The sequence below is a fragment of the Microcaecilia unicolor genome, chromosome 9 (assembly GCF_901765095.1).
Source record: "Microcaecilia unicolor chromosome 9, aMicUni1.1, whole genome shotgun sequence".
Lineage (NCBI taxonomy): Eukaryota > Metazoa > Chordata > Amphibia > Gymnophiona > Siphonopidae > Microcaecilia > Microcaecilia unicolor.
In genome coordinates this window covers 7,918,004-7,945,640 of record NC_044039.1, presented here as the reverse complement: position 1 = coordinate 7,945,640, position 27,637 = coordinate 7,918,004, and the positions used below count along the sequence as shown (strand labels likewise).

Genomic DNA, 27,637 nt, shown 5'->3' with positions numbered 1-27,637 from the left:
GGCAAAACAGTGGAAACTATTATAAAGAATAAAATTACAGAGCACGTAGACAAACATGGTTTAATGGGACAGAGTCCGCATGGGTTCCACCAAGGGAAATCTTGTCTCATCAATTTGCTTCATTTCTTTGAAGGCGTAAATAAACATGTGGATAAAGGTGAGCCAGTTGATGTAGTGTATGTACATTTTCAGAAAGCTTTTGACAAAGTTCTTCATGAGACTCCTGAGAAAATTAAAAAGTCATGGGATAAGAGGCAATACACTTCTGTGGATTAAGAATTGGATATTGAACAGAAGATAGAAGGTGGGGTTAAATGGCCATTTTTCTCAATGGAGGAGTGCTGCAGGTATCTGTACTGGGACCGGTGCTATTTAACATATTTATAAATAATCTGGAAAATTGAACAAGTGAGGTTATCAAACTTGCAGATGACACAAAACTATTCAAAATTGCAGGAAGACCTTAGGAAACTGGAAGACTGGGCGTACAAATGGCAGATGAAATTTGAATGTAGACAAATGCAGTGATGAACATTGGGAAAAATAATCCAAATCAGTTACCGGATGCTAGGGACCACCTTAGGCATCAGGACCCAAGAAAAAGATCTAGGTGTCATTATAGAGAATACGCTGAAATCTTCTGCCCAGTGTGTGGCAGTGGCCAAAAAAAGCAAACAAGATGCTAGGAATTATTAGGAAAGGGATGCAAAATAAGAACAAGAATATTATAATGCTTCTGTATCGCTCCATGGTGCGACCTCGCCTTGACTACTGCATTCAATTCTGGTCGCTGTATTTCAAAAAAAGATACACTACCAAAAATGGTAAAGGTGATGGAACGCCTCCCATATGAGAAAAGGTTAAAGAGGTTTAGGGCTCTTCAGCCTGGAAAAGAGACAGCGGAGGGGGGGGGGGGATACGATTGAGGTCTATAAAATCCTGGGTGGTGTAGAATGGGTAGAAGTGAATCGATTTTTCACTCTTTTAAAATGTACAAAGACCAGGGGACCTCAATGAAATTACATGAAAATACTTTTAAAATACATAGAAGGAAATATTTTTTCACTCAAAGAATAGTTGAGCTATGGAACTCGCTTCCAGAGGATGTGGTAATAGCGGTTAGTGTATCTGTGTTTAAAAAAAAGGTCTGGACAAGTTCCTGGAGGAAAAGTCCATAGTCTGTTATTGAGATGGACATGCGGGAAGCCACTGCTTACCCCGGGATTGGTAGTATGGAATGTTGCTACTAATTGGGATTCTGTCAGGTACTTGTGGCTTGGCCAGTGTTGGAAGCAGGATACTGGGCTAGATAGACCATTGGTCTGACCCAGTAGGGCTATTCTTATGTTCTTATCATAGAAGAAGATAGCCAATCACATCAGATGCTGATTGGTCCTTTGCCCATGAGTTCGTTTGGACACCATTCACTTCCTTTTATATTCAAATCTCGGGCTAGACTCTGTTGGTGCCTAAATATGCATGTTTGCTGATGTTTAGACACTGTTGCACTTTTATAAGTGGTTATTAGAATTGTTTGTTGGTTTTCCTGGTATTCAATGCTTTGCAGAGTTTTGAATCGTCCTTTGACATGGCAACAGGGTGGATATCCAAATTTGCTAGTACTACATTTTAAAGGCACATTATAAATACCTGCACACATTAGCAGCCATTCAGTTGTTTTGAGCCAGAAAAACATCTGTGAACACATGTTCAGCCACCACACCAAATTTTTTTAAATCTGAGCCAAGTCCCCTCATTTTCATGACAGACAGGTTGGCTTTATTTTGGGGAACCTTTGGGATTTCATTCTGATTTAGTATCAACTCTAAAATAGCTGCATAGCTAGAATAAAACTTTAAAATAAAAGAGGATCATAATGGCACTTGAGTCATTTGCCTGCATTTATTAAAGTTGATAAGACAGCTCAAGACAGAGTACCTAAGTGCAGCTAAATCTCTTAACAGGAAATCTAGACTAAGTAGTATTTTGAGAACCTTTCATCCAAACTAGATCTCAGTGGGGTTACAGAAAAGCATACATTACCGGCACATGTTTTGTGAAAATGAATGATATGAAAGCTACCAAAGGAGTGAAGGGTAAACACATGATTGACAATTTATAAGGACTGAGACAAACATTCTTTCAATTTTTCTTTTGGATATGTGCAGTATGTTTCAGACTTAGCAGTCAAGAATAAAGAAAATTAATGTGTTTCACTACACTCTCAATCTCTGAATGGTACACTGTGGGCTTTAATTCAATTACAGGAAGCACCAAAATCATAAATAAATAAGCAAAATACTCTTGCACAAAGCCCCCTTCATGCTAAAATGTGGCTGATGAACTTACAGATCAGCTGAACAAAATCTTTTATCACTGACAATTTGTTATGACAGTTCTTTTTTGTGCAGGCTGATCTCCACCCTCCTTGCATGCCTGGGAAGCACAGGATATCCAAGTTGACCCAAGGGCCAGGGAAACATTTCTTCTGAGACACCTTTTCAGCACTGTTTATTGGCTGCAAGATGCTGTACTTTGTTGCACAGCACAATTAAGTCTGACTGCCCATGATATATAAGCACTGTGGCCTGAATGATTGAGTTGGTGAACGTTTAAGGTGTTTTGTACAGGCCAAGACATTCTTGTAAAGCTCCTGGGTATCTTATGCTGGTCAAATTAAAATCAAACTGCAAAAAAATCCATAGACTACTAGACGAATACACTAATACATTCCTTTCTTGTACTTGGAACAGAGGTGCATTTTGTTTTTTTGTGTACAAAAGGACAAACGAAATTGATAACCTTTCATAAATTTCTCTTTTCAATTCTTCTGTGGACTTAAATTATAATCTTAACAATGATTATAAAGCTGACCCTATTTCATTTGTCTTATCCTTGTTTGCTTCCAAACTTTTACTCTGTTCCACTGTTTTTTTTGTTTTTTTTTAAATCCTCTAATGTAGATAGCAATGCCAAAGAAATCCTGTCTTTCAGAAAGCCTTGCTTTCTCCAGTTGTCAGAGCTCCAGTTTAAAGGGATGGGAATCACATGCATGGAGAAGCTGGTGATACCAGTAGTATGGAAACCACCAGGGCCAAAGCAGCAGAGTGAAGATATTAAGATGTATTTTGGGCACAGTACTACACTATTACATTGTGTGCTGGAATATGGCCACACACTAAAAAATTGTTGAAAACATACCTAGTTGTTGATGCATTTAGGTAGGAGCAACCTGTTTTTATATAAGTGCACAGCAGTATTTGATGATAATCTGGATTGTTAACGTTTGTTTTTAACTTCTATGTATATTTTACAGTGTATGGATTAGACAATGTATACATTTTTAAAACAGATTAAAAAAACAAACAGAATTTCTATATCCATCAAAATACAATCTTCTATATAGTAGGTCCTACCTATGGAATTCCTTACATCAAGAAATGAAAGCTATGAGAAATTTGAATGATTTTAAAAAGGTTTTAAAGACTATCAGAACATAAGAATAGCCATACTGGGTCAGATTAATGGTCCATCTAGCCCTGTATTCTGTTTCCAACAGTGGCCAACCCAGGTCACAAGTACCTGGCAGAAACCCAATTAATAGCAATACTCCATGCTACCAATCCCAGGGCAAGCAGTGTTTCAGCGAGCATTCAATATTTCCTCAAGATAAGTCTCTCCAATATTAACTGTTGCTCATAGGTTGTTTATTGTCTCTGTGAGTGTTTAATACTTCCTCAGTGAAAGAGTCTGATAATTAACTGTTCTTAGATCATATATTATTTGTATCAATATGGATTATGTTTTTGTTTTATTTTTGAGAGTGATGTAAATTTAATTTTTGTTATTTTATGGTACTTGTTTATGGATGTTTTTTGGTGAATTGTAGATGGTGCGGATTAGAAATTTTTAAATAAATAAAACTAACTGATTAGACAAAACAGTAGTTTGAGATTATACAAGTTACAAGGCAGGCCACAGGAGATGGTGATTTTTCTGGTCTTCAGTGAGCTAAAAATAGTCTAACAGTTTGTAGTTTAGGAAAAATAGGTGAATTTCATAATTGATTTCACACTCTAAAATACTGATAATGGCACTGTAACCTTTCTAGAGTGCCATAACCTATTTTAAGGCATGACACTTTCTAAAATTGCGTCAAGCTCAGATACACAAGACTGGATTCTCTGTACACAGAAAACAGCTTTCCATATTTATTGCTGCTCTTACAAACCAAGCATATTAAAATTTTTCTCGTATTGTGCATGTCTGAAAATATGCACACCATTTGTCCTTTAGCAGAAAAATACAATAGATGCCTCTGTATAATACTAAAGGCATCAGTTCACCCTCCCTTTTGAGAGTATTCAAAGTTCTAATTCCAACCTTCATATAAAAATACCCCATACGTTGATTTGCTGAAGAATGGCCTTTACTGCCCATACAGGAAGCCAGAACTAGGAAAAGGGGGAAAAAGTTACATATACAAACAGCACAATACAGATAACTCAGCTTACCTGGCTCAGAGAGATAGTACATCTGTGTATTAAAGCAGATGACATGTTGACTTTTTGCGTGCCTTGCCAGGTACTGGAGTTTTTCTGTTAATTTGTCGCACAAGGTCATAAAAAATCTAGGAACACACAAACAGAGAAAATCAGGGCAGATAAAGAATATAGCCTATCCAGTTTGCCCATTCACACAAACTGCTCAGTTCTGCAATTCCTTCTCCCTAATCAGAAATCCTCTGATATAATGTGAAAATAAAATAACTTAAGCAGAGAGATTACTCAAGTGTTACCCGGCAGCAGACCAGGCTCAACAGCAGAGTGACACTGGAGCTGATCTATTCAAGCACGAAAGCCCTCGGAGTAATTTACCCCCCCCCCCCCCCCAAGCACAAAGGTACACACGTAGTTGATATAATTAAATCATCTAGGGATCAATATTTGAGAGCACTTACAGTTACATAAATGTTTAATTTAAACATTTTGGACCTCTGAAGCAAAGCTTTTGGCCAGACAACCTGACATCCTGTCAAAATGTATCTTTCTAGGAGAAAGAGGCCAGATGCAGGGCCAAAACTAAGTTGTGTACCCTCTCCTCGACAAAAGTCAATCAAGATGGTTCACACAGCAAAGCAAACTAAATAGAAAAGCCTTATATTACATGTAAAAAGGCATCAAGAAAATAGAGACTTTTAAAGCCTTCCTAAAAATAAACCACAGAAAGTGCACCCTGTACAGTGACAGGCAGCTGTTTCCATTCCACCACTGCTCTCACCTGGAATGCCCTTTTCCTCCACTGTTCTTTTTAATCACTCCAATGCCTGGAAAGGCAAATATGGTTCTTGTGGACAATTTATCAAATATTTGAACAACTGAGTTAAACTGGAACTGTATACTACTTTTTTTTTTTGTAACCGAGTTGATCTTTTTATGTTGCTTTGTACACAAGAGGAAAAGGCGGGATATAAATAATCCAGAACAGAATCTATACGTTTAGGAAGACCACACAAATAGCAGGCCTACCTTAAATGAGTTACCCATTTGAGCTTAGGGCTGTACATTCAGTGGTCCTACTTAAAACAGATAGGGCCACAGAGATTAACAGCTAATTCATCCATTTATCTTTATGCAGCTGCTCTACCTCTGAACAACACTGGGACAACTCACCAATACAATTGAGAAGAATTACTTGGAAGGAGATTTCCCTTTAATTAGTAGTTCTAGTGTCCAAACATACAGTTCACAGCTGCTGAACAAACTGAACAGAGCTCAAACACTCAACTGAATGGTGTGGATGAGAGCAATACTTCTCCTACTGCTGGGAGGTATGTGTGCTTTTATGCAGTTTTTAACTGGCATGCTTGTATCTCACTCTTTAATAAACTATCTTCTTGCCAAGCATACAACTATTGTTGGAGCCAGGATAATGGGCTTGATGGACCATGAGTCGGACCCAGCTTGGCACTTCTATTAAGGCGAGCTATTTTGTGCATAGTTTACCTATTCCAAACTTTGGTCCTTACTTACAGAACCCGAGTTCAATCACTCCAATAGCACTACTGAGGTATAGAATAAAATGGGCATACGCTGCTGTAAATACATGTCTTTTTAAAGGACACACTTACCTCATTAACATTAATCTTTGATTTAGCAGAAGACTCTAAGAACGCACAATTGTTCCACTGTCTTGCTAGGTTGTGTCCTTGTTCCTTCCCCACCACCCTCTCATCTTCCAAGTCACATTTGTTGCCAACCAGGATCATTGGCACCTAAATGTAAGGCACATCAATTCAAACATCAGCCAACAATATATCAGAGGGACAAAATATACTGAACTTCATAAATTACACCCCACCTCCCCTAAGATTTCCTGCACACGTAGGCAAAAAGTACACAGAAACCTGTGTGGACTTCACTTGGATTTTATGTTTAAATCTTTTTTATTAAGAACAACCAAACTTGTACAAATTATGCAATGAAAGGAGACCAATACAAATATCAATGTTATATAACTCAAGTCACCATATAATTTTTAACGTTGTATCCCCCTCCCCCCTTGAGTTTATTAACGAGAACCATCTTTGTAGGATGCAACAACATGTACAATATACTGTTCAGGTTAGTTGATAATAAGAAAGTCTCATCAGAACCACCACTATCCTTCCTTATGAGGCAGTATCTTAATGACACGACCTACTGCAAAGGGCCTTGTTTCTTATAACCCTTCGCCTGGCATTACCGCCTCTTACAGCTTTATTAATGATATCAACACCCTTAAAGAATAAAACAGTTTCCACAATTTCAATTGTCAGCGGTACTCATCTCAGAGTTAACCCCAAGCCTACCCCCTCCTCACTTGGATTTTTAAAGCAAACATACTCATGCACTTTATTAAAGCAGAAGAAAGTAGCTACATGAATGGGTGACATTTAGAGGTGCCTTTGTGCTGGATGTGCTCTCCTAAAAGCTTAGGATAACCTTCTGAGCCTGCGGATGTTCCCATGCTGCTTTCCCACCAAAAATCTCAATTGGTAACAGAGTTGAATATACTAACAGAGGGGACAACGGCCAGGATGGTGTAGCTGCATTCCCCTGCTGTCCGCTGAGAACCCTCATCAATGCCAAGCAATTCTACTTTCTATATGGACAAGCAAAGGAACAGGTGCCCACATGATTGGGAGATTATGTAGCTGAGGGATGCTTGGAATTATTGATAAAGGCATGCAGGAGTGTCTCAAGCTGGAAAATGTGCCCGATGCTATTAGTAACTTTATGGTGTGCCCCCTTGTCTTTATACTTTCTGAAAGAATAAAATGATTCAATCGTAACCATTCCACTTGTGATTTTATAGGGGTTGGACGGTTTCCTAAAGGACAAGTCCATAAACCGCTACTAAACGGACTTGGAAAACTCCAAAATTCCAGGAATAACATGTATAGAATGTTTGTACGTTTGGGAAGCTTGCCAGGTGCCCTTGGCCTGGATTGGCCGCTGTCGTGGACAGGATGCTGGGCTCAATGGACCCTTGGTCTTTTCCCAGTATGGCATTACTTATGTACTTATTTTATAGCGAGCGAGGTGAGAATCACGTGTCTCAAGGTTTATACACCAACCACTAAGCTAGATCACCATCCTGACAGTCACAGTAATAAGTATGAACCCTATATTACATTTAACATGGCATCCACTCTAAAACATGAATCCTTTATGTAATATTTAAAACAAGAATTCTTAAAAGCAATAGCGTGAAGTCAATTACATGATAAAAATAGACAACGTCAATCTTGAATAATTTTTGCTATCTTTATGCATGAGTATTTAATCTGAGTATAAAGCTAGATTTGACCTTCATATTAATGCTGGGAATAAGTTAAATTCCTTATTTGATCAGAGTTTAAAACAAAACTTTAAAGCACATCGTTACGCATTTCTCAGTTTTCAAGTTTTCTATTGCAGCACTACTTTGGAAGACAGCTTACATCATCAGTGTCTTTGACTCGAAGGATCTGTTCTCGTAGGTCCTGGAGATCATTAAATGTTGACTGTGCGGTAATTGAATATACTAATGCAAAGCCTTGTCCATTTTTCATGTAAAGATCTCTCATTGCTGTGAATTGTTCCTGTAATTAAAGTAAACAAATATGCCCTATGATTATACCAAAATTTCAAATTGGTCTCATCTCAATTATCTTCTTTACCTGATCAGAATACTCTATACCAATCCATATGCATTAGTTACAAACCAACTTTACAATATGAAGCTCAGAGACACACTTTACAATGCAAGACAAACCCAGAATGTCTTTCAGAAGAGTGGAAGAAACAGATTTATCCAATCATGTCTTCTAGAACTCATTCCAGTTGTAGTGTTAACCTTAATCCATATGCAGTTGGATTATGATACTTATTTTACAGAAAGAACAGAAGACAAGGAACCTGAACTCGTTATGTGCCAACTTTTTTCCCTCCTCCATGAGATCACCACTTTAAAGATAAAGCTCAACACAGAGGCTTATGCTGCATCTGTATGATTGTAAAGTGTTGAGAAAGTAAAATTAACGTGAACTATCTGTAGGACTCCATCTTGCGTAAAGGAACCTTTATTAGCATAACAATATGCCATGGATGAGAAAAAAAAAAGCGAGGTAAAATAAGTATGGTATTCTCACGATAGCTCATATAACAGAATCATCATATTACAGGAGCCTACCACTAAAAATTCCATTACTGAAATATTTTTAGGATATCTTAAGTTAGGTGAAAAAGTATTGGGTAGCAAGCAGTAAAGTTTTGTGTTTTGGGGCTGTGAAAATGTGGCTGTGTTCTTAATTTAAAAGGTAAAAACTTCTGCAGAAGATAAATTGCCACTTAAAGAGAATAATGGTATTATAGTACTATTACAAGATAGATAATTAAAGGCACTTAAGCCTGGGAGCTCAAAATTCAGCCAATTTAAAAAGCCCCCCCCCCCCCACCTAGCAAGCACACATTAGTACAAACAAGCTGAAAAAGATTATTTCTCTCTTCTACAGTTTTTGGGCTTATACTTTAAACCTACCAAGCCCATCAGAACACCATTTTACTCCAATGCAACTAATCGGACTCAGCAGGGGAGGCTGAAGAGAGGGAAGGATGGAAATAAAACCAATACAAAATGTCCATTTTACACCCCAAGAACTAAAACTAGTACTACGCAATAAAACCAAGCATTCATAGGACAATACACTGGGGATACTGATGAAAAACTGAACTGGTTAAAGCAGAGAAAAACTGAAGACGTTCCATACACACTCAAAATCCCCCCCCCCCCCCCCCCAAAAAAAAAAACCCCCACCAGAGTTGTGTTAACTAAGAGGCTGATAAAATTTAGCACCCCCTAATCCCATTAGCAGCATGATCCTAGGCTAGCACCTATCCCCCCCCCCCCCCCCCATTCCATCTCCAGGGTCCAAAAATTGCTCCCTCTCTCTCTCCCCTGCCTCAGCCAGCCCACAGGTTCAGAGTGTAAATCCCTACCACTCTCACTGTGTACCTTTAGAAGTAACTTTTATAGAGCCATGCCAGTGCAGTGATCCTTCTAGGCTGCTTGCAGCCTGCTCCAGAGCACTCTCCATCCCATCCCCTATGACTCAACTTCCTGTTTGGCGGAACATATCAGAGTGCGCTCTGGGGCAGGTTGCAAGCAGCCTGGGAGGATCGCTGCACTGCCATGGCTGTACAGAAGCTACTTTTGAAGGTATACAGCGAGGGTGGTGGGGATTGACACGCTGAACCCTCTGGCTGGTGGAAGAAGGGGTGGGGGGACACATGGCACATTCTGAACATGGCAGGACTAGTCAGAAAAACAAAGGCTTTACATTTAAAATAAGACATATCAAATACAGCAAATACTGTTGGGTCCTTTTGGGTGTGTGTGGGGGGGGGGGGGGGGGGGGGAAGACATTTAAGATGATATTTCTGTGGAGGAGCACAGGTCTGCCCCACCAGCACAGAAAAGAACTGCACAGAGAGCTGCTTACGTTGCAGGGTGAGAAGGTGATTACACTTGCCACTGGCTGATCCTCTATTAAGCTAGGGAGAGCACATCTGAACAGACAGCCTGCAGAGGAGGTTAAGTGGCTGCATATTCTACAAAAATAATCTTACCCTGCTGGTGAAGGCCCCATGGGGCCACACCAAAGAAAGGGCCTGAAGGCTGAGACTCTGGGCTACAGAGGAAAGTGGTCCACTCCATGGTGTTGACCAGAGGGAAGGACTGTGGACCAACCCCCAAGAGCCTTCGCCAGCCAAGACTATACCACTGAGCCTCTGGGAATCAAGCCTATATTCTAGACCTACTGCACCAGCCCAACCTGATTCACCTGCTGGAGGAGAGAAAACATTACCAACTTTCAGGGCTACATCACTTTTTACACTAGTGATGCCACTGATTATTAGTGATCTCTGCCTCCATCTGCTAGTAAGCAGGACAAAACGCTGTCTGGGCTGATCCAGCAAGATAAAAAAAAATCCTATATTAGATGTGTTTCTATGAATACTGTTGACTCATTATAGAAATTGGAATTGGCTGGACTTCCAGCTCATAAGTGCTCCTTTTCATATCTAGAATCTTCTTGCACATGCACAGTTACAACAGTGAAAGCAGTGTGTGAATATTGTGCTGATATTAGGAGGTATCCTCCTTTGTAACTAATTATCCCTTTTATATAAATATTGCCCTCACGAATGAGAGGATTTCAATCTGCATATCAGGTATGAGGCACCAGAGACAAGTCAGTCACCAGCAGAACACAGATCTAAGGTATAACATTTTCAATACCAAGTAACTTGCATAAAGATACATGTATTTGTTGTGAAAATTTCCACACTAATTAACTTCAGGTAACATGCGTCTATATTTGCACTATATATACGTAAAGATATTCACAATACCTCATCCCATTTTCTTTTGTCCCCTCGATAGCAGAGGAAGACATTCATAATATACCCAGACCAACATTCCAAATGAAACCATACTCAAGATCATAATTAAATACTTTAAATCAGCTGTGATTCGGAAGTATATATCTAAGCAATTATATTAGGTCTACTAAATGTAGGGTGTTTTTCCCCTTCTCTCTATATAGATTTGATTAATATTTACATAAGTTCACAGCTGACCATCTGCTCTGTCATTTTGACCAAGCCTCTCGCCAGAGTGATAGCATTTTGCTATCAAGTACTTTGTAGGAAATTAATAAAGCAGCAACACAGTAGAAAAAGCACCCAAGAGATGACTAACTAGCTGCTCTAGTTTATCCAAAAAGGTAGTGGAGGGAGGAGAGGTAGAGGAACATGAGAAGTGCTACACAGCTCACTTTCTACGAGCTACTTTTCTGTGTTCTGTCAAGATTGGGTTTGTGAGAAGCTTTATTAATGTGTAATATACTGAAGATGAATAAACGATGTAACAGAGGAATGTTTCTTACATCAAATTTTATTTTTACAAAGGCTTCTCACTTACCGTTCCTGCAGTGTCCAAGATTTCAAGCATGCACTGTTGACAATCTACTTCAACTTGCTGGCAAGAAAAATGTAACAGCATTAAGAGAAATCCCAAAATGGACAATAATTTTACAATACTCTTACTGCAACATGCACCTTAGTTCAATAAGCAAAAGTACAAAACACAGTTACCAAATAATTTAAATCTTGCCCACTTTGTGTGAAGATCAATGTAAACATTTGCTAGGTGTAACGGATATTCTCGACTACTAACGAGCATGGAACAAAGTGGAATTTTAAGCAATTAACGGCTCACTTATACACTACTGAAACAAAATAAATCTCAAGCTACTAAAAATGACAAAATTCATGCTTCATAAAACAGCCAACATGAAGTAGGAGGATGGGAATAGTTGATAACATTTTTTATTTGCTATACTGCTTTTAAACTGCCATAAGCAGAGCAAGGCAGTGTACAATGTAAAACAGAAAACACGAGTATATTCATTAAAAAAAAAAAACCCACAAGCAATTCCAGTAATCAGTCAAACTACAACAAAACTACAAACACAATGTATCAAAGTATGAATCTGACTTTGTTCTTTATCCCTGCGGGCAATGGTAACTGTTCCTCCTTCCTATTCCTCCCTATGTAGGTGGATGACCATCTTCCTTTCACTTCCTTGTTCTAGGCAGTGGAGATAGGCAATCTCTAGTACTAGCCTTATGAAGGCTTGTGAAGAAACCTCCTTTAAAGTACATGTTATATGTTTTATTATGCACAAATGTAAAAATGCTTAAATAAGAGGAAAAACACCTTTCCAACATTAATTTCATGATATCCCATTTCAGCAGACCAGTGCAGTGGACTTTCATCCTGGGGAACTGGGTTCAATTCCCACTGCAGCTCCTTGTGACTCTGGGCAAGTCACTTAACCCTCCATTGCCCCAGGTACAAATAAGTACCTGTATATACTATGTAACCCACTTTGAATGTAGATGCAAAAACCACAGAAAGGCGGTATATCAAGTCTCATTCCCTTTCTTCTATTATTTCACCCACTCTTTCTATAACCTTTGTTTCTTTTCCTACGTACAAGGTAAACTTGTTTACCTGAGGTGTATGCTCTCTGTAGAAAGCAGAGTTAGTCACCAATAGAAATAAACATAACATCTGATAGCTCCCAAGCCAAAACAGATATCCGAGTGCTCAGAACGAAGGTGAACTGAGCATGCGTGGCCTCCCCCATCTGCAGCAGTTCGCTCAGTCGTCTTAAAACTCAGAATCAGCTCTAGGTGAGGTGAGTAGAATTGTAAGTCTGATTAATCCTCCTGTTTATGGAAAACACTTGTACAAGAAAGCACATTTGCTTTCTCTGTCAAATCACTCAAGTGGGTCACTGCCAAACTTCAGAATTGCTCCGGTAGCATAGAATTATCCCACAGATTGTTCAGTATTCTTTGACCGATGGCACCGTCAACTTAATGGACCAAAGCAAAGTATGGAACCAGGAACAAGTAGCTGCCTAGCAGATGTAATCTGCATCACAAGAAAGCAAGAGACCTTTTAAGGTGACAATAGCTCTGATTTGATTAACTTTAACTTAGAAAGATCCCACTACTACTACTTAACATTTCTAAAGCGCTACCAGGGTCACGCAGCGCTGTACAATTTTAAACAAAGAAGGACAGTCCCTGCTCAAAGGAGCTTACAATCTAAAGGACAAGTATGCAATTTGATCATTACAGAATTGAATACAAGACAGCTATTGCAGTAATTGCCAAACCTGTCTTGGGGACTCCCAGCCAGTCTGGGTTTCAGGGTATTTGCAATATTCATTATGCACATGCAGGCACTGCCTCGATTTCATTCAAAATTTGCTTTAAATATTTATTATGGATATTTTGAAACATCAACAGCATGCAAGTCTCAGGACAGGTCTGGAAACCACTGTGCCAGCGCCTGGCCACAAGAGAAGTCAGTTTTGTCAAAGGAGACAAAAAGCTGTGCAAATTGATGGACTGTCATTTCAAGATAGCATGCAAGAGCTCATTTACAGTCTTAGAGCATGGGGAGTTCTCAGATTGATGCTAATGAAGATTAGGATTGTTTTGCCTGCTTTCCATCTCCTTGCTGAGGTGGAAGGGTGTGAATACCTTTGGTTGAAACTTGGGGTTCATCCTTCATTCCACCTTATGATGAAATTCTCTATATGGTTTAACATGTGAGTGAGATTTAAAAGTTCATTGATCCTCTTGGCTGAGACGACTGGTACAAGGAAAGTATCTTTCATGACATATACTTTTAAGGATTAGGATTCAATTAGCTCAAAAGGCAGTTTCTGGATTGGTTGTTTGATATGAAGACCCCCTCCTGAATATGGAAATAACTGGACACAAATTATAGCTTTGTCTATCAAGATGTGATTGGAGGTTAAGGATGTCTGAAGACCCAAAAGGAGACCTGGGCTTGTACAGAAAATAAGATGGAAAGCCTTTTCCAAAGACACAGTGCCTTGCTATCACCAAAATGTCTTAAATTGGAGGTAGCAATCCTAAGGGAGCAACCAGACACCAAGGGCCAGACTCAGTAAATGGCACTCAATTTGGGCAATTTATGTCTGCTGAAACCAAGTGTAACCCAATTTGTACTCTATAACAGGCACTTTGTCTGAATATCATCTGGCACCCAGATGACTTCTGGTGGCTACCCAATATTCAGTGCCAGTATCCAGATTAGGCCCAGCATTGAATATCCAGACCATAATCTCCCTGCAGCAGTCAGCGCCTTTAATATTCATTGACTACCATGGGCAGAATGGTAGCCCATTATAAATAAATAAAAAATGAAAACACACAGTTACTGTGGGCTGTTACATACCTTTCTGTAAGAATCCTCTATTGTTGGGTCATATTTTTCAACAAATATTCCTTGAACAAACTGTACTGTCTGTAAAAGAAAAACTTGTTAAACATTGCAAGACTGGTTAAACAAAAAGTGTCACTACAGAACATGAGAAATACAACTAATAAATGTAATTTAATTCAAGAACTAATGCCAATAAACTGCATTATTTGCTATCAGAGTAACTGTGTGCTACTTTCTACATAGGCACCAATTGGGAAAGTCTGAATACAGTACCTTTAAACTAAAGAAGTGGAGAGAAGGTTGGCCAATAAGATTTGCTGGTCATATACTTGGAGTGGTGAAAACTCTTACTGGTGGGTATAATACAGGGCAAGAGAGGAACGCAATTTGAAACCTGGGTGAAAAAGGTAAGCTGAGCAGAGAACACTGGTGCACCAGAGTTTCCAACCTTCACATTGAAGATGGCAGTTTATGGAAATAAAGGGAGGCTGCAACATCTGTTAGAGAGATAATACACTACCTAAAAATAAATACAAATTAACCAGTTATTTTTCTACCCTTAGAATTTTGACAGATGGACATCCTGTATCTTCTTTTTTGCATAGGTGACATGGCCTAACACTCTTTGGATCTGTGCTGTAACACACGGATGTGCTTTCAGACCTCAGCAGTTGCATTGTAGGAAAAAAACAAAACAAAAAAAACCAACCCAGACACCAATGCCTGAGGCTCCATTAAGGGATCAGACCAGACTCTGCTCTCAGCATCCCACAGCACCACAGTGATGGTTCTTAAACATCAGGAACTTCTTAGCACCTCTTCTTCCTAGATTCAGCATTCAGTGGGACCCTGCTATATGTGCAGAACGTACATAAGTGCTGACATACTGGGACAGACCGAAAGCCCACCAAGCCCAGCATCCTGTTTCCAACAGTGGCCAATCTAGGTTACAAGTACCTGGCAAGATCCCAAAACAGTATAATACATTTTATGCTGCTTATCCTAGAAACAAGCAGTGTAAGTCCCCCAAGTCCATCTTAATAATGGCTTATGAACTTTTCTTTTAGGAAGCTGTCCAAACCTTTTTTAAACCCTAACTGCTTTTTACCACATTCTCTGGCAACGAATTACAGAGTTTAATTTCATGTTGACTGAAGAAATTCTCTCAGATTTGTTCTAAAATTTACTAATTTGTAGTTTAATTGCGTGCCCCCTAGTCCTAGTATTTTTGGAAAGGAGTAAACAAGCGATTCATGTCTACCCGTTCCACTCATTTTATAGATCTCTATCATATCTCCCTTCAATCTTTTTTCTCCAAGCTACTTTAGACTTTCCTCACAGGGAAGTTGTCCCATCCCCTTTTCTAATTCCACTATATCATTTTTGAGATGCAGTGACCAGAACTACACATAGTACTCCAGGTGCAGTTGCACCATGCTGAGATACAAAGGCATTATAACGTCCTCATTTGTGTTTTCCATTCCTTTCCTAATAATACCTATCATTCTATTTGCTTTCTTAGCCACCACCGCACACTGAGCAGAGAATTTCAGCAAATCAGTGATGACACCTAGATCCCTTTCTTGGTTGGTGACTCCTATTGTGGAACCTCTTTCCCACATGCATCACTTTCCACTTGCTTACATTAAATGTCATCTGCCATTTGGATGCCCAGTCTTGGAGTCTCGTAAGGTCCTCTTGTGATTTAACAACTCTGAATCATTAGCAAATTTAATTACCTCACTAGTTACTCCCATCTTTAGATCATTTATAAATATGTTAAAAAGCAGCAGTCCCCCACTATCTACCCTTCTCCATTGAGAATACTGAGAAGCCTAGTGGTTAGTGCAGCGGACTTTGATCCTGGGGAACTGGGTTCGATTCCCACTGCAGCTCCTTGTGACTGTGGGCAAGTCACTTAACCCTCCATTGCCTCAGGTAAAAAATAAGTACCTGTATATATGTAAACCGCTTTGAATGTAGTTGCAAAATACCACCGAAAGGCGGTATATCAAGTCCCATTTCCTTTTATCTTTTAACCAGTTTTTAATCCACAATAGAACACTACCTCCTATCCCATGACTCTCCAGTTTCCTCAGGAGTCTTTCATGAGGTACTTTGTCAAATGCCTTTTGAAAATCCAGATACACAATATCTACAGGCTCACCTTTATCCACATGTTTGTTCATCCCTTCAAAAAAATGCAGTAGATTAGTGAGGCAAGATTTCCCTTCACTAAGTCCATGTTGGCTTTGTCTCATTAATCCATGCTTTTAAATATGCTCAGTAATTTTGTTCTTTATAATAGTCTCTACCATTTTGCCCAGCACCAACATCAGGCTCACCGGTCTATAATACAATGCACACAACACCTCTGAGTCTCTTCAGCTACAGATATTTTGGTGAATCTTTTCTCATTTTGCTCTGCCTACTTTGTGGAAGATAGTATGCCACACAATTTTTGGCATTTATAGGTAATGCCTTAGGTTTGAAAAAGTCTTTTGGATACAAGTTTCTTGGCTTTTGACTATTTGTTTTCAGAGATTCTAAGTTGTTTTTATATCATTTGTTATATAGCTTATCCTCTTAAAAAACACAACCTGGGGCAGCCTGTCAAGGATGTGGGGTCTCATTTGCATAAACATGGATGTTTATGCTGACTGTAGCATCTCTGCAATGCCTTTAGATAGGACTACAGCTATCAGCTCTAGATTTGTTTTGCTTTAGCCCATGTGACATTTCCTAAGCATTGTTACAGTGACATCTACTGGCTGGTATAAATCAGACTCATTCCAGGTTGTGGTCTGTGCCTGTAAGCCCAGGACTGTTGTGGTAAGAGGTGGGATGAGATCAGGAGGAGCAGGGTTAGGGGGTCACAGTAGAAGAGGAACCTCTGCCAACGAAGGTTTCTGGTACCCGAGAGAGGGACATCAGAGCCAGATGCTGCCCAAAGTTGAGCAACGGTGAGCTGCCAGATGTGAAGTGAAAGCCCAGAATGAACCTTCGCACGGTCATTCTAGATTGGGTTTATATTGTCAGGGAAAAGCGGGAAACGGCATGTGTCCTCAGGGAAATCACGCATCACTTCTTTCAGAACTTTGTAAAAAGACCCCTAAAATCTTTGCTTTTACCCTACGCTGTTATTAAAATGTTTATTATGTATTGTGTTGACATTGAAAGTAGTACACTATGCCATACTTTGTATTGCTATTTGAATATTTTTACTGCTGTAATTGTCTGTTGCTTATGTTTGATTTATTCTTACTGTACACCGCCTTGAGTGAATTCCTTCAAAAAAAGCGGTAAATAAATCCTAATAAATATATATGCACACTTCTGATGGACATACTTGTACAATCTTGTTATGTAGCCATGGTAATACAACCCAGGGGAATCATATTACTTGTCCCACCCTTTTAATTTTGCATGCTCTCTTTACACATCCTATTGTGGTACTGATACCCATCAATCCTTTGCTAATAAATAGCACTAGTTATTTTATTGATTTAAGGATACTGCTCATAGTCATCAACAAACCAGGCAGCAGTAGGTTACATTATGGAATTAATGGCATAACAGTACAAGTACAGTTAGAAGCAGTTAAGTGTGCAGTACATTTTTATTTTAATTATTTATATCTTGCCTGCAAGCCCAAAAGCTATGGAAGTGAAGGTATAGCAGGTACTTTCTTGTCCCTGGAGGGCTCACAATTTGAGTTTGTAGCTGAGGCAATGGAGGGTAAAGTGACCTGCACAAGATCGCAAGGAGCTGCAGTGGGATTTGAACTAGATACCCAAAGTTCAGAGCCTGCTTTTCTCTATTAGGCTACAATAAACTTCAAAGGTAGATGAATCTGGAATTACTTTGTGCTGCAGGAGAAGAGCACAGAAGTTTAAGTCCTGGGGAAATTTTGCATAAATTGTACAACGCAGGATTTGCGCAGAATTCTGCACAGAAAGCAAGGGCAGCAGCCATGTCAATGGCCTTAGCATAGTATGTCTCCTTCCTGCTACCTCATGCCAGATAACACTCCTCAGCTGCTCTCCTCCTGATCCCTCAATGTAAAAAAAAAACGACAAAAAACACACACACACACCTCAGTGTTGTCTCCCTCCCCCCACCCTCCCAAATCAGAAAAATTGTACCCATTCTGCTCAATACAATAGCTACCTGTGTTTGGCAAAGCACAGCAGCTGCTCCTTGGGCTCAATCCTCAGATGCCCTGTGTCCGACTGCTGATTTGACCACAGCCAAGGGCCTGCTCCAACTATAAGGCAAGACTAGGTGGACATTCAGGGCAGCGGCTTCTGGGGTGCAGCAAACATCAGCTGCAGTCAAATCAAAAGAACGGATCCCGACAGCCGAAGGGTGGGCAATTTTCCGACAGCCCACTTGACTGGGTAAATGTCTTTTGGAAGTTGCTCTCAATTATGTGTGGGAGGGCCTCGACAAAATCCTTAGAGACCTTCGACCAACTACCTCAAAGAAGGCACCACAGAAATTGTGAACGCCTTTTTCTAATGGGCAACTACCAACTGCATTAAAAAGTGCAGTGGTGCATCCTTTGCTAAAGAACCATCACCTTGACCAGGACAAACTTGAAAGTTACCAACTGATATCTTATAGAACAGTGGGTGGGGATAGGACTTTAATTCTAAAAGGGGATAAACTATTTTCAACCAGAGCATGATCAATTGTGATCAGTCACGGGGGTTTGCTCCAGATGACTTTTTTCTTTTCTCTTTCAGTTTATTACAAAAAAAAAAAAAAAAAACTGTATAAATCCACAATTCCAGGAATAACATGTATAGAATGTTTGTACGTTTGGGAAGCTCGCCAGGTGCCCTTGGCCTGGATTGGCCGCTGTCGTGGACAGGATGCTGGGCTCAATGGACCCTTGGTCTTTTCCCAGTGTGGCATTACTTATGTACTTATGACTTGATATACCACTTTTCTATGGTTATAATCAAAGCGGTTTGCATGTTATAAACAGTACTTATTTTGAACCTGGGGCAATGGAGCCTTTGACACTCTGAATCATGATATTGTGCTAATATGACTAGCAGAAACAGGTATAAATGGAACAGTAGTTGCTTGGTTCAGATCTTAACAGAAAGGCAACAGTCCATACTGTTTGGCAGCACCTCATCGCCAACATGGGTGCTGACCTGAGAGGTACCACAAGGATTGATACTGTCATCTATTCTGTTCAACATCTACCTCAAGCCACTAGCTGAACTGATTCCATCAATGGACACAATTCTACATCTAAGAATATAAGAGTAGACATACTAGGTCAGACCAATGGTCCATCTAGCCAGTATCCTTTTTCCAACAGTGCCAAGCCAAGTCACAAGTATCTGGCGGAAACCCAAATCATGGCAACACCCCATGCTTCCAATCCCAGGGCAAGCAGTTGATTCCCCATGTCTGTCTCAATAGACTGTGGACTTTTCCTCCAGGAACTTGTCCAAACCTTTAAAAAAAAAAAAAAAAAAAAAACTCATATGCTAACCGCTGTTACTACATCCTCTGGCAAAGAGTTCCAGAGGTTAACTATTCGTTGAGTGAAAAGAATATTTCCTCCTATTTGTTTTAAAAGTATTCCCATTCTTCCTTGAGTGTCCCCTAATCTTTGTACTTTTGGAATGAGTTAAAAAAAAAATCAATTTACTTCTAGTTGTTCTACACCACTCAGGATTTTGTAGACCTTGATCATACCTCCCCTCATCCATCTTTTTTCCAAGTTGAAGAGCCTAAACTTCCTGATACGAGAGGAATTCCATCCCCTTTATCATTTTGGTTGTTCTTCTTTGAACCTTTTTTTTTACATTTTTTTTATTTTTAATTCCGCAGTACTCAAGGTGAGGTCGCACCATGGAAAGATACAGAGGCATTATACTATTTTTGGTCTTATTTACCATCCTTTTCCTAATAATTCCTAGCATCCTGTTTGCTTTTTTGGCCGCCACCACACATTAAGCAGAAGACTTCAACGTACTATTTACAATGACACCTAGATCTTTCTTGGTTGTCACCCCCAAGGTGGAACCTAGCATCAGGTAACTATGATTCGGATTATTCTTTCCAACGTGCATCACCTTGGATTTGTCCACATTAAATTTCATCTGTCATCTGGTTGCCCAGTCTTCTAATTTCCTAAGGTCTTCCTGAAATATTTCACAGTCCGCATGTGTTTTAACAACCTTGAACAGTTTTGTGTCATCTGCAAATTTAATCACCTCATTTGTTGTTCCGATTGTCATATCATTTATAAATATTAGGGCTGTACATCAATCAAAATTTTAATTGCATGATTAACCACGCCAAAAATTTTTAATCATGCGATTAATCGCATGATATGAACGGGCACCATCTCCCTCCCCTCCATGGGCACCATCTCATCCTTACCCTCCCTTACATGGGCATCATCTCATCCCCTCCCTGCCCTCCATTCATGATCACCATTGTTTCCTTTCCCATTCCTCCCCTCCCATCTTTGATCCTTCCATTCTCTATTTCCAGCATCCCCCCCCCCCCCCCCGTGGGTTCACATCTTTCTCTGTCTTTTTTTTCTGCTTCCTCTTTTTCCCATGGCCCCCCACCCCAGTTCACATCTTTCTGTCTTTTCTTTTTTCTGCTTCTTCTTTATCCCGTGCCTGCCTTGCGGTCCCGCATATTTCTCTGTCTTTGTTTTGCTTCCTTATTCCGTACCCCCTGCCATATCTTTCTTTCTGTCTTCGGCACCTCTTCTAAACTCTCCCAGCACAGCACTCCAGCCCTTCTCCTCTGCCCCACACCACTGCAAGCTGCAGTGAAAACAGTGCTGTTTCTCACCCAGCCCAAATAATCTCTCTGTAACAGAAAGTTATGAGGCAGAACTTCCTGTTATAGAGAGACGCTGTGTTAAATGGACAGCCCTAATAAATATGTTAAATAGCACCGGTCTCGGTATTGATCCCTACGGCACACCACTGTTCACCCTCCTCCATTGAGAGAAATGACCATTTAACCCTACCCTCTGTTTTCTGTCCAATAATCAGTTCCTAATCTACACCAGAACATTGCCTCGTATCCCATGACTCTAATTTTCTCAGGAGTCTCTCACGAGGAACTGTCACAAAAGCTTTCCAAAAATCTAGATACACCATATCAACTGACTCACCTTTATCCACATGTTTATTCACGCCTTCAAAGAAATGAAGCAAATTGGTGAGACAAGACTTCTCCTTGGCTGAACCATGTCTATGTGTTCTGTAATTTTATTCAATATAATAGTTTCCACTATTTTGCCCTGCACGGATGACAGACTTACTGGTCTGTAATTTCCCAATCACCGCTAGAACCCTTTTAAAAAAAATCGGCGTCACATTGGCCACCCTCCAATCTTCAGGTACTATGGACAATTTTATATATTACTAACAGCAGATCAGCAATTTCATGCTTGAGTTCTTTGAGTAGCCTTGAAAGTATGCCATCCAGTCCAGGTGATTTACTACTCTTATCGATTTGGCTCAGTACATCTTCCAGGTTCACCGAGATTTCTTTCAGTTCTCCGCACCAGCAGCCTTGAAAACCATTTCTGGAACATGCAGATCTCTTACATCTTCTGTAACGACCAAAGCAAATAATTCATTCAGTTTCTCTGCTATGGCCTTGTCCTCCCTGAGTGCCCCTTTTGCTCCTTTGTGATATAAAGGTCCCCATGGATTCCCTTGCAGGCTTTCTGCTTCTGATGTACCTGAAAAAGTTGTTACTGTGAGTTTTAGCCTGTGAAGCAATTTTTTCTTCATATTTTTTTTTAGCCTTCTTTATTAATGCTTGCATCTGACTTGCCAGTGCTCACTTTGATTATTTTCTTCATTTGAGTCCTTTTTCCATTCTTTTGGCTGTAATAGCCTCTTTCACATCACCTTTTTAACCATGCTTGCTGTTGTTTTCTCTCCTTTCCACCTTTGCTAATACGTGGAATGCATCTGGTCTGGGCTTCCAAGATGGTATTTTTGAATAACATTCATTCCTGATTTAATGTCCCAACCTTTGCAGCCGATCCTTTTAGTTTCTTTTTAACCATTTTCCTCATTTTATTATAGTCACCCTTTTGAAAATTAAATGCAGCTACAGTAGATTTCCTTTGTGGGTTCATCCCAGATAGTAGCTCAAACTTGATCATGTTATGTTTAACTGTTTTACTGAACATAAGAGCATAACAGACAACAAAGTTTTCAAGTAAAGTCAGTAATTTTAACAATGAGGGCTACAAAAGCAGACCCCCTCCTCTTTATATTCCCTCCAGTTTCTACATCCACCCCCATTCCCTGTCCGTCAACTGTAATCAAGCCAGAACTATTAACTCATTGGCACTGAAAAAAAAAAAGAACTTAGGCTGACCACTGACTAACCCAACTATAGCAACCTATGAGTTAGCGGTGTTAGCTACCCAAAGACCCCTCCCTTCAACCCCAACCCTCCCTATGAAAAACAAAAAATGTATAACCCTCTGAGGGTATACATCCAGGGAATGAATGAAACAAAGGGTCAACAATTAGCCATGTTAAGGATAAAATGAAATGATACAGTATTGATGAAGCGTACTCTGCTCAAGCAAGGTCCCAAGAGGAAAATTGCCCTGTTTCGCAATCTGCTGCTGCTTCAAGAAGATACCTTTCCACAGAAACATTTTTCTCAAAATCCAGCTAAGTATAATTTCTCCTTTTTGAACACGCTCACTGATTTTTCCAAATTTGAATCTGAACTGGGGGATATTTTTGATAAAGCAACTTCACTCCAGTAGCTTGAGCTAGCTTAAAATCAAGTTTTTTTTGTTTTGTTTTTTAAATCAATGTTGTTCCTCTCAATTGAAGTTTCTTACATTGCTTTTTCTTTTACCCCTGCGATAGTGGAACAGTTGATTGAAATGGACTCCCGATGGAGTAGAGGGTTATATATTTAGTAAGAATTCCCCTACTAGGAGGTTTGAGGTTCCTTTTGTTAAGCTCACTATATGCACAACACAGAGACTGAATGGCTGCATAGAACAAACTGTAATTATTTATAGCACTGTCAACAGTGATAGTTTGTTTGTCCCATTTGTTGAGATTGTAATGTAGCACACCATGCCATACTTTGTATTATTTGAATATTTTTACTGTTGTAATTGTCTATTGCTTACGTTTGACTTATTCTTGCTATAAACTGCCTTGAGTAAATTCTTTCAAAAGAGAGGTTAAATAAATCCCAATACACATGCCCACATTTAAGATTTAAAAATATGATTTCTTGGTGGGAAGGGCTGATTAGGGGCCTTAAAAGTTAATTAAGGGGGGGGGGGGGCCCTAAGGCACTCTATAAAAGTGGTTGACTGGCTGTGGTTCTCCCAGCACAGGTTTGGGAACCAATGCCCCATAACCTTGCACCAGCCCTGCTACAGCTGTGTGGTTCAAATTAACAGTGACTCTAGATGACAGAGGACATGGCTGACAAGCAGCAATTTTCCTCCTCTTCACACTGCACTGCCAAACGAAGCGAGCTGTTGTGTGACGTGAAATGAGAGGGACTGCTGCAGAATGAGTAGTAGGGTTGCCAATAAACCCAACACATGTCCCATGCCATACTGTTGTACCCTCTCACTCTTTCCCTCTACAACTAACTGTCTGCACTAGGGTTGCCTTCTCAAAAGAAAAAACTGCCACATGTTCTAGGATTATTTCCAATTCTACATAACACATTTTTTCTAATATGTAATTGAGAGATATTTGCCATATAGTGCTTGGTTTCTTTTTCAAACTTTTTATTAATTTATAAAACACATACCACAGCAGACACACACTGCTGTACCTTGACAGGGGAAGTACAGTGTTAAGTGAAACACATCTTGCACCAGTTAATGAAGTATAAAGAACAGGATCCAGAGAATCTCTCAAACCAGCGGATCCGGAAGATATGCAGAACTTCCACATTCTCTGTAACAAGCTAATACGCTCAATTTAAGCAGGCTGCTCTGAAGGCACCAATGGCTGTGCATTGAAAGCTATTATTCTAATATTTAGAAAGCAGCAGCCATGGCTCAATACTGATTGTGTGGACCTTACCATAACAGCACTAACTCCCAGGACTCAAAGAGCAACCACCTTATCTGTGAAAAAGCAGCTCTGTAAATATTAAACAAGGCCCTAAAACACCGATACACCATCTAGTGAGAAAAGAACACCTCTGCAGATCTCTACCCAGAATGCCTCACCTTGGTCACATGTGCAAAACACAGAACCTCAACAAAAATAAAACAAGGGATCACAGATCAGTAACAGCAGTACAAAGGCTGAACTGGAAACCTCAAGAAGTCAGACTCTGCATATACAGCACATAACCACTATAAAAACAGAAACTGAAGTGCAAGATAATCAGATGTGTATTTCCAAAAACTACCAATTCTAAATAAATTTTTTAAACAAATTAAAATACTTTACCTTTGAGAAGTGTATTTTTTTTTTTTAAATCATTTTGGTCCCAGTATCTCTTCCCTGCCTTTTTTTTTTTTTTTTTTTTAATGGTCTTTGCAGGATCTCCTGTCCATTTAACATTGCACATCTGGTGCAATTCTAGAGGAATTATTGAGCAGTACTAGTTTGACAATCTCCATAGCAAAGATCTATTGTTGTGGTCACAATCAGAGACTGGATCAGAAGGTACCAATCACATGATCTTGGGCTGGACCACGCCTGGATGTTCACCAAATCACTGCTTGCTCATTGAGAAAGAACATTGCTATTTTGCAAGCTGGGTGCACCAGAATCTGTTTCCCTAAGGATAGGGAGAAGGCAGTCAGTGAAAACTACCCTTAATTCTAAGAGTTTAATCTGGTATAGATGTTGACTGTTGCTGAAACCGGGCTGAAAGGTATTTTAATTTTCGGCCAAAAAAGACTGTTTTCAGTGGAAGACAAAAATGTGTGCTTCGTCCCATTTGTCTCCCTTCCTCCTCCTCTTCCCCCCCCCCCCCAAAGGCCCCCGCTGGGCCTATCTTACAATCCCTGTGGTCTAGGGGTGTAGCTGGGTCAGGAGCAATCCACAGTTACTCCTGCCCATTTCAACTCTGCTCTCAAAATGGCTGCTGTGACTAGGGCATTGCTCCTGCCCTGACTACATCATTAGACCACCAGGGGATTCTAAGTCTTGAGGGGGGGGGGGGGGGGGGGCTTTTCTTTGTATTGTGATTGCAAGTAATGCAGTTATCTTGCACAATAGTTTATATGGTAAATAGAGTGCTCTAAATAAGTGCTTTTGATATAAAATTTTAGCAGAAATTTTAAAGTCTGTAACTTTGGGATAAGCTTCTTAGGAATTAGCCTCTCTGCAGAGTTATAATATCAGATGTCTCCGAGTGCAGCACAAAGTCAGCCACTGTAAAAGCACTTTGGTTTTTATTTCAGTTTTCATTAGCTGTATTGGAGGCTATTTGGCTTGAAGGTAAAAATAAGGTCTTTCATTATTTAAATTATTACATTCTGGCATGGATACTGTGGGATTAGCAGAGGGATACAGGCTGCAAGCTCTGACAATCCTCAGAGGCCCTCACTGGCTCACATTTACACAACCAAAGTTGAGTTTTCAGTTTCAGCTTTGGCTGAAAGCTTTCAGACAGTTTCGGTGGCAGTTTTTGCCCAAACTGAAAAAAAAGCAGTTTCAGTCAGCATCTAACCTGGTATGAGCTTCTCCTTCTAACCAGTGTGCTTGGATAAGGATAAGATGTGTGCCCCCCAAACCTCACCGGAGGCATGTGTAGCTAGAATTAGCTGGGACGCTGAAAAGGGTTTGGTCAGTGCCAAACAATCTTCACTAGGGTAGTACCTTAACTCTGTTGGAGATGGGTAATTGACAGAGGTTGGGTCAGTGTCTTATTGTGACTTTAACATCCACATGGGCTCCATACATATGAAGACAGAAAAAGTAACCTAAACCAGTGATGCCATGTGTCCCAGCAACAGTATCGATTATGCCGATGAGCTTTCTTTAGCCATCAAATCCTTTGCCATTTTCCAAATAACCAATGCTCTCTGGTTAGGGAAGCTGGCCCTTAAATGCTATGAGATTTCCTATGAACAAAACCACCTAAACAGGAATTACCTTGAATTTCTCAAGTTGATTACAAACACTGAGGACTGTAGGTGGTCAGCCACCTCCCTCATGGCAGACCACACCCCAGAGGGACAAAAACTTTATACTGTGGGCCTATGGATGACTATTCTGATAGATCTGCAAAGCTGAATCCACAGATTAACCAGTTTTTGAAGAGTTTTCAAATTTTTCTTGGTGTTCCAAATGTTGCCTTGATTCAACAGTTCCACATAACTTTCTACTTCTTAATGCTTCTGAAGTGTCTAGCTAGAAGCATTCCTAGGGGTGGTTTTTTGTTTGTTCAAATAAACAGAGACTTCCCATAATTTATAGAAGTGAATTATTTTAAATTTTCAAATGCAGAAAGAGCTGTATAGAGGAGCCCGTGGACACTAAGTAGGCAGAACAAGTCGCATACTGAAAAGGCTAGTATAAAAATGTCTTCACCTGACTAAAAGAAGGCCTAAGGAGCCATTTAGGGCATTAATAACTTAGGGGCACAGTTATCAAGGTACACTAAAAAGCGAGCTTTTTCCATACCTTGATTTACCATGGGAATCACCAACCTACAGTAGTCTCCTGTGGTAAAAGGACTAAAGCTGCCTGCGAGCCACCTTGCATACATCATTAGTCCACTGCCTGCCAAGTTTCAGCCAGATGCTCCCAGGCAATATACTAAAGGGGCATCACTGTTCTCCCCCCCCCCCCCCACCCCCTAAGCAGCTCTTGCATCCTCCCACAGATCAGAATCCCCAACCCCAATCACATCCTTGGGGGCCTACCAGCCTGTACCTGGTGGACCAGTGGATTCCCTGGACCGGAGCGATTCCCAATCATTCTTACACTTGCCTTCTCTCAAAATGGAATCTCTAGCAGTAGTCTTAGGGTTCAAGGGTAGCACCACAGCCCTTTAAGATGCTTTTGCTGGGGTTATTTTTCAAACTACAAACAATGTACAATTTACATAGTAACGAGCTGCTTTTTACATAGTAGCATTCTTTGCTTCTTATTACTATGTAGCCCGCAGTGACTTAGGTATCACTGTGTTATGGAATTTAAGCCTTCAACATGCATTGAGTAGCAAATAACCTGACGAGAGCCCTAACACAGCTTGATAACTTCCTCCCTTAAAGGAATTAACAGAAGTTTTTCCAAATTTTTATTAT

General features: G+C 40.0%; 1 protein-coding gene across 1 annotated transcript in view; it reads right to left on the bottom strand.

Annotated features, from left to right (window-relative positions):
• RAP1B (RAP1B, member of RAS oncogene family) overlaps positions 1 to 27,637 on the bottom strand; it is a 39,459-nt gene that overhangs the window by 2,808 nt on the left and 9,014 nt on the right. The window contains exons 3-7 of the mRNA XM_030215454.1: positions 14,371 to 14,439; positions 11,509 to 11,565; positions 7,985 to 8,125; positions 6,131 to 6,274; positions 4,515 to 4,630 (exon numbers count right to left, since the gene is read on the bottom strand). Of these exons, the coding sequence (XP_030071314.1) occupies positions 4,544 to 4,630; positions 6,131 to 6,274; positions 7,985 to 8,125; positions 11,509 to 11,565; positions 14,371 to 14,439 (498 nt within the window). The 3' untranslated portion in view covers positions 4,515 to 4,543. The remainder of the gene's footprint in view (positions 1 to 4,514; positions 4,631 to 6,130; positions 6,275 to 7,984; positions 8,126 to 11,508; positions 11,566 to 14,370; positions 14,440 to 27,637) is intronic.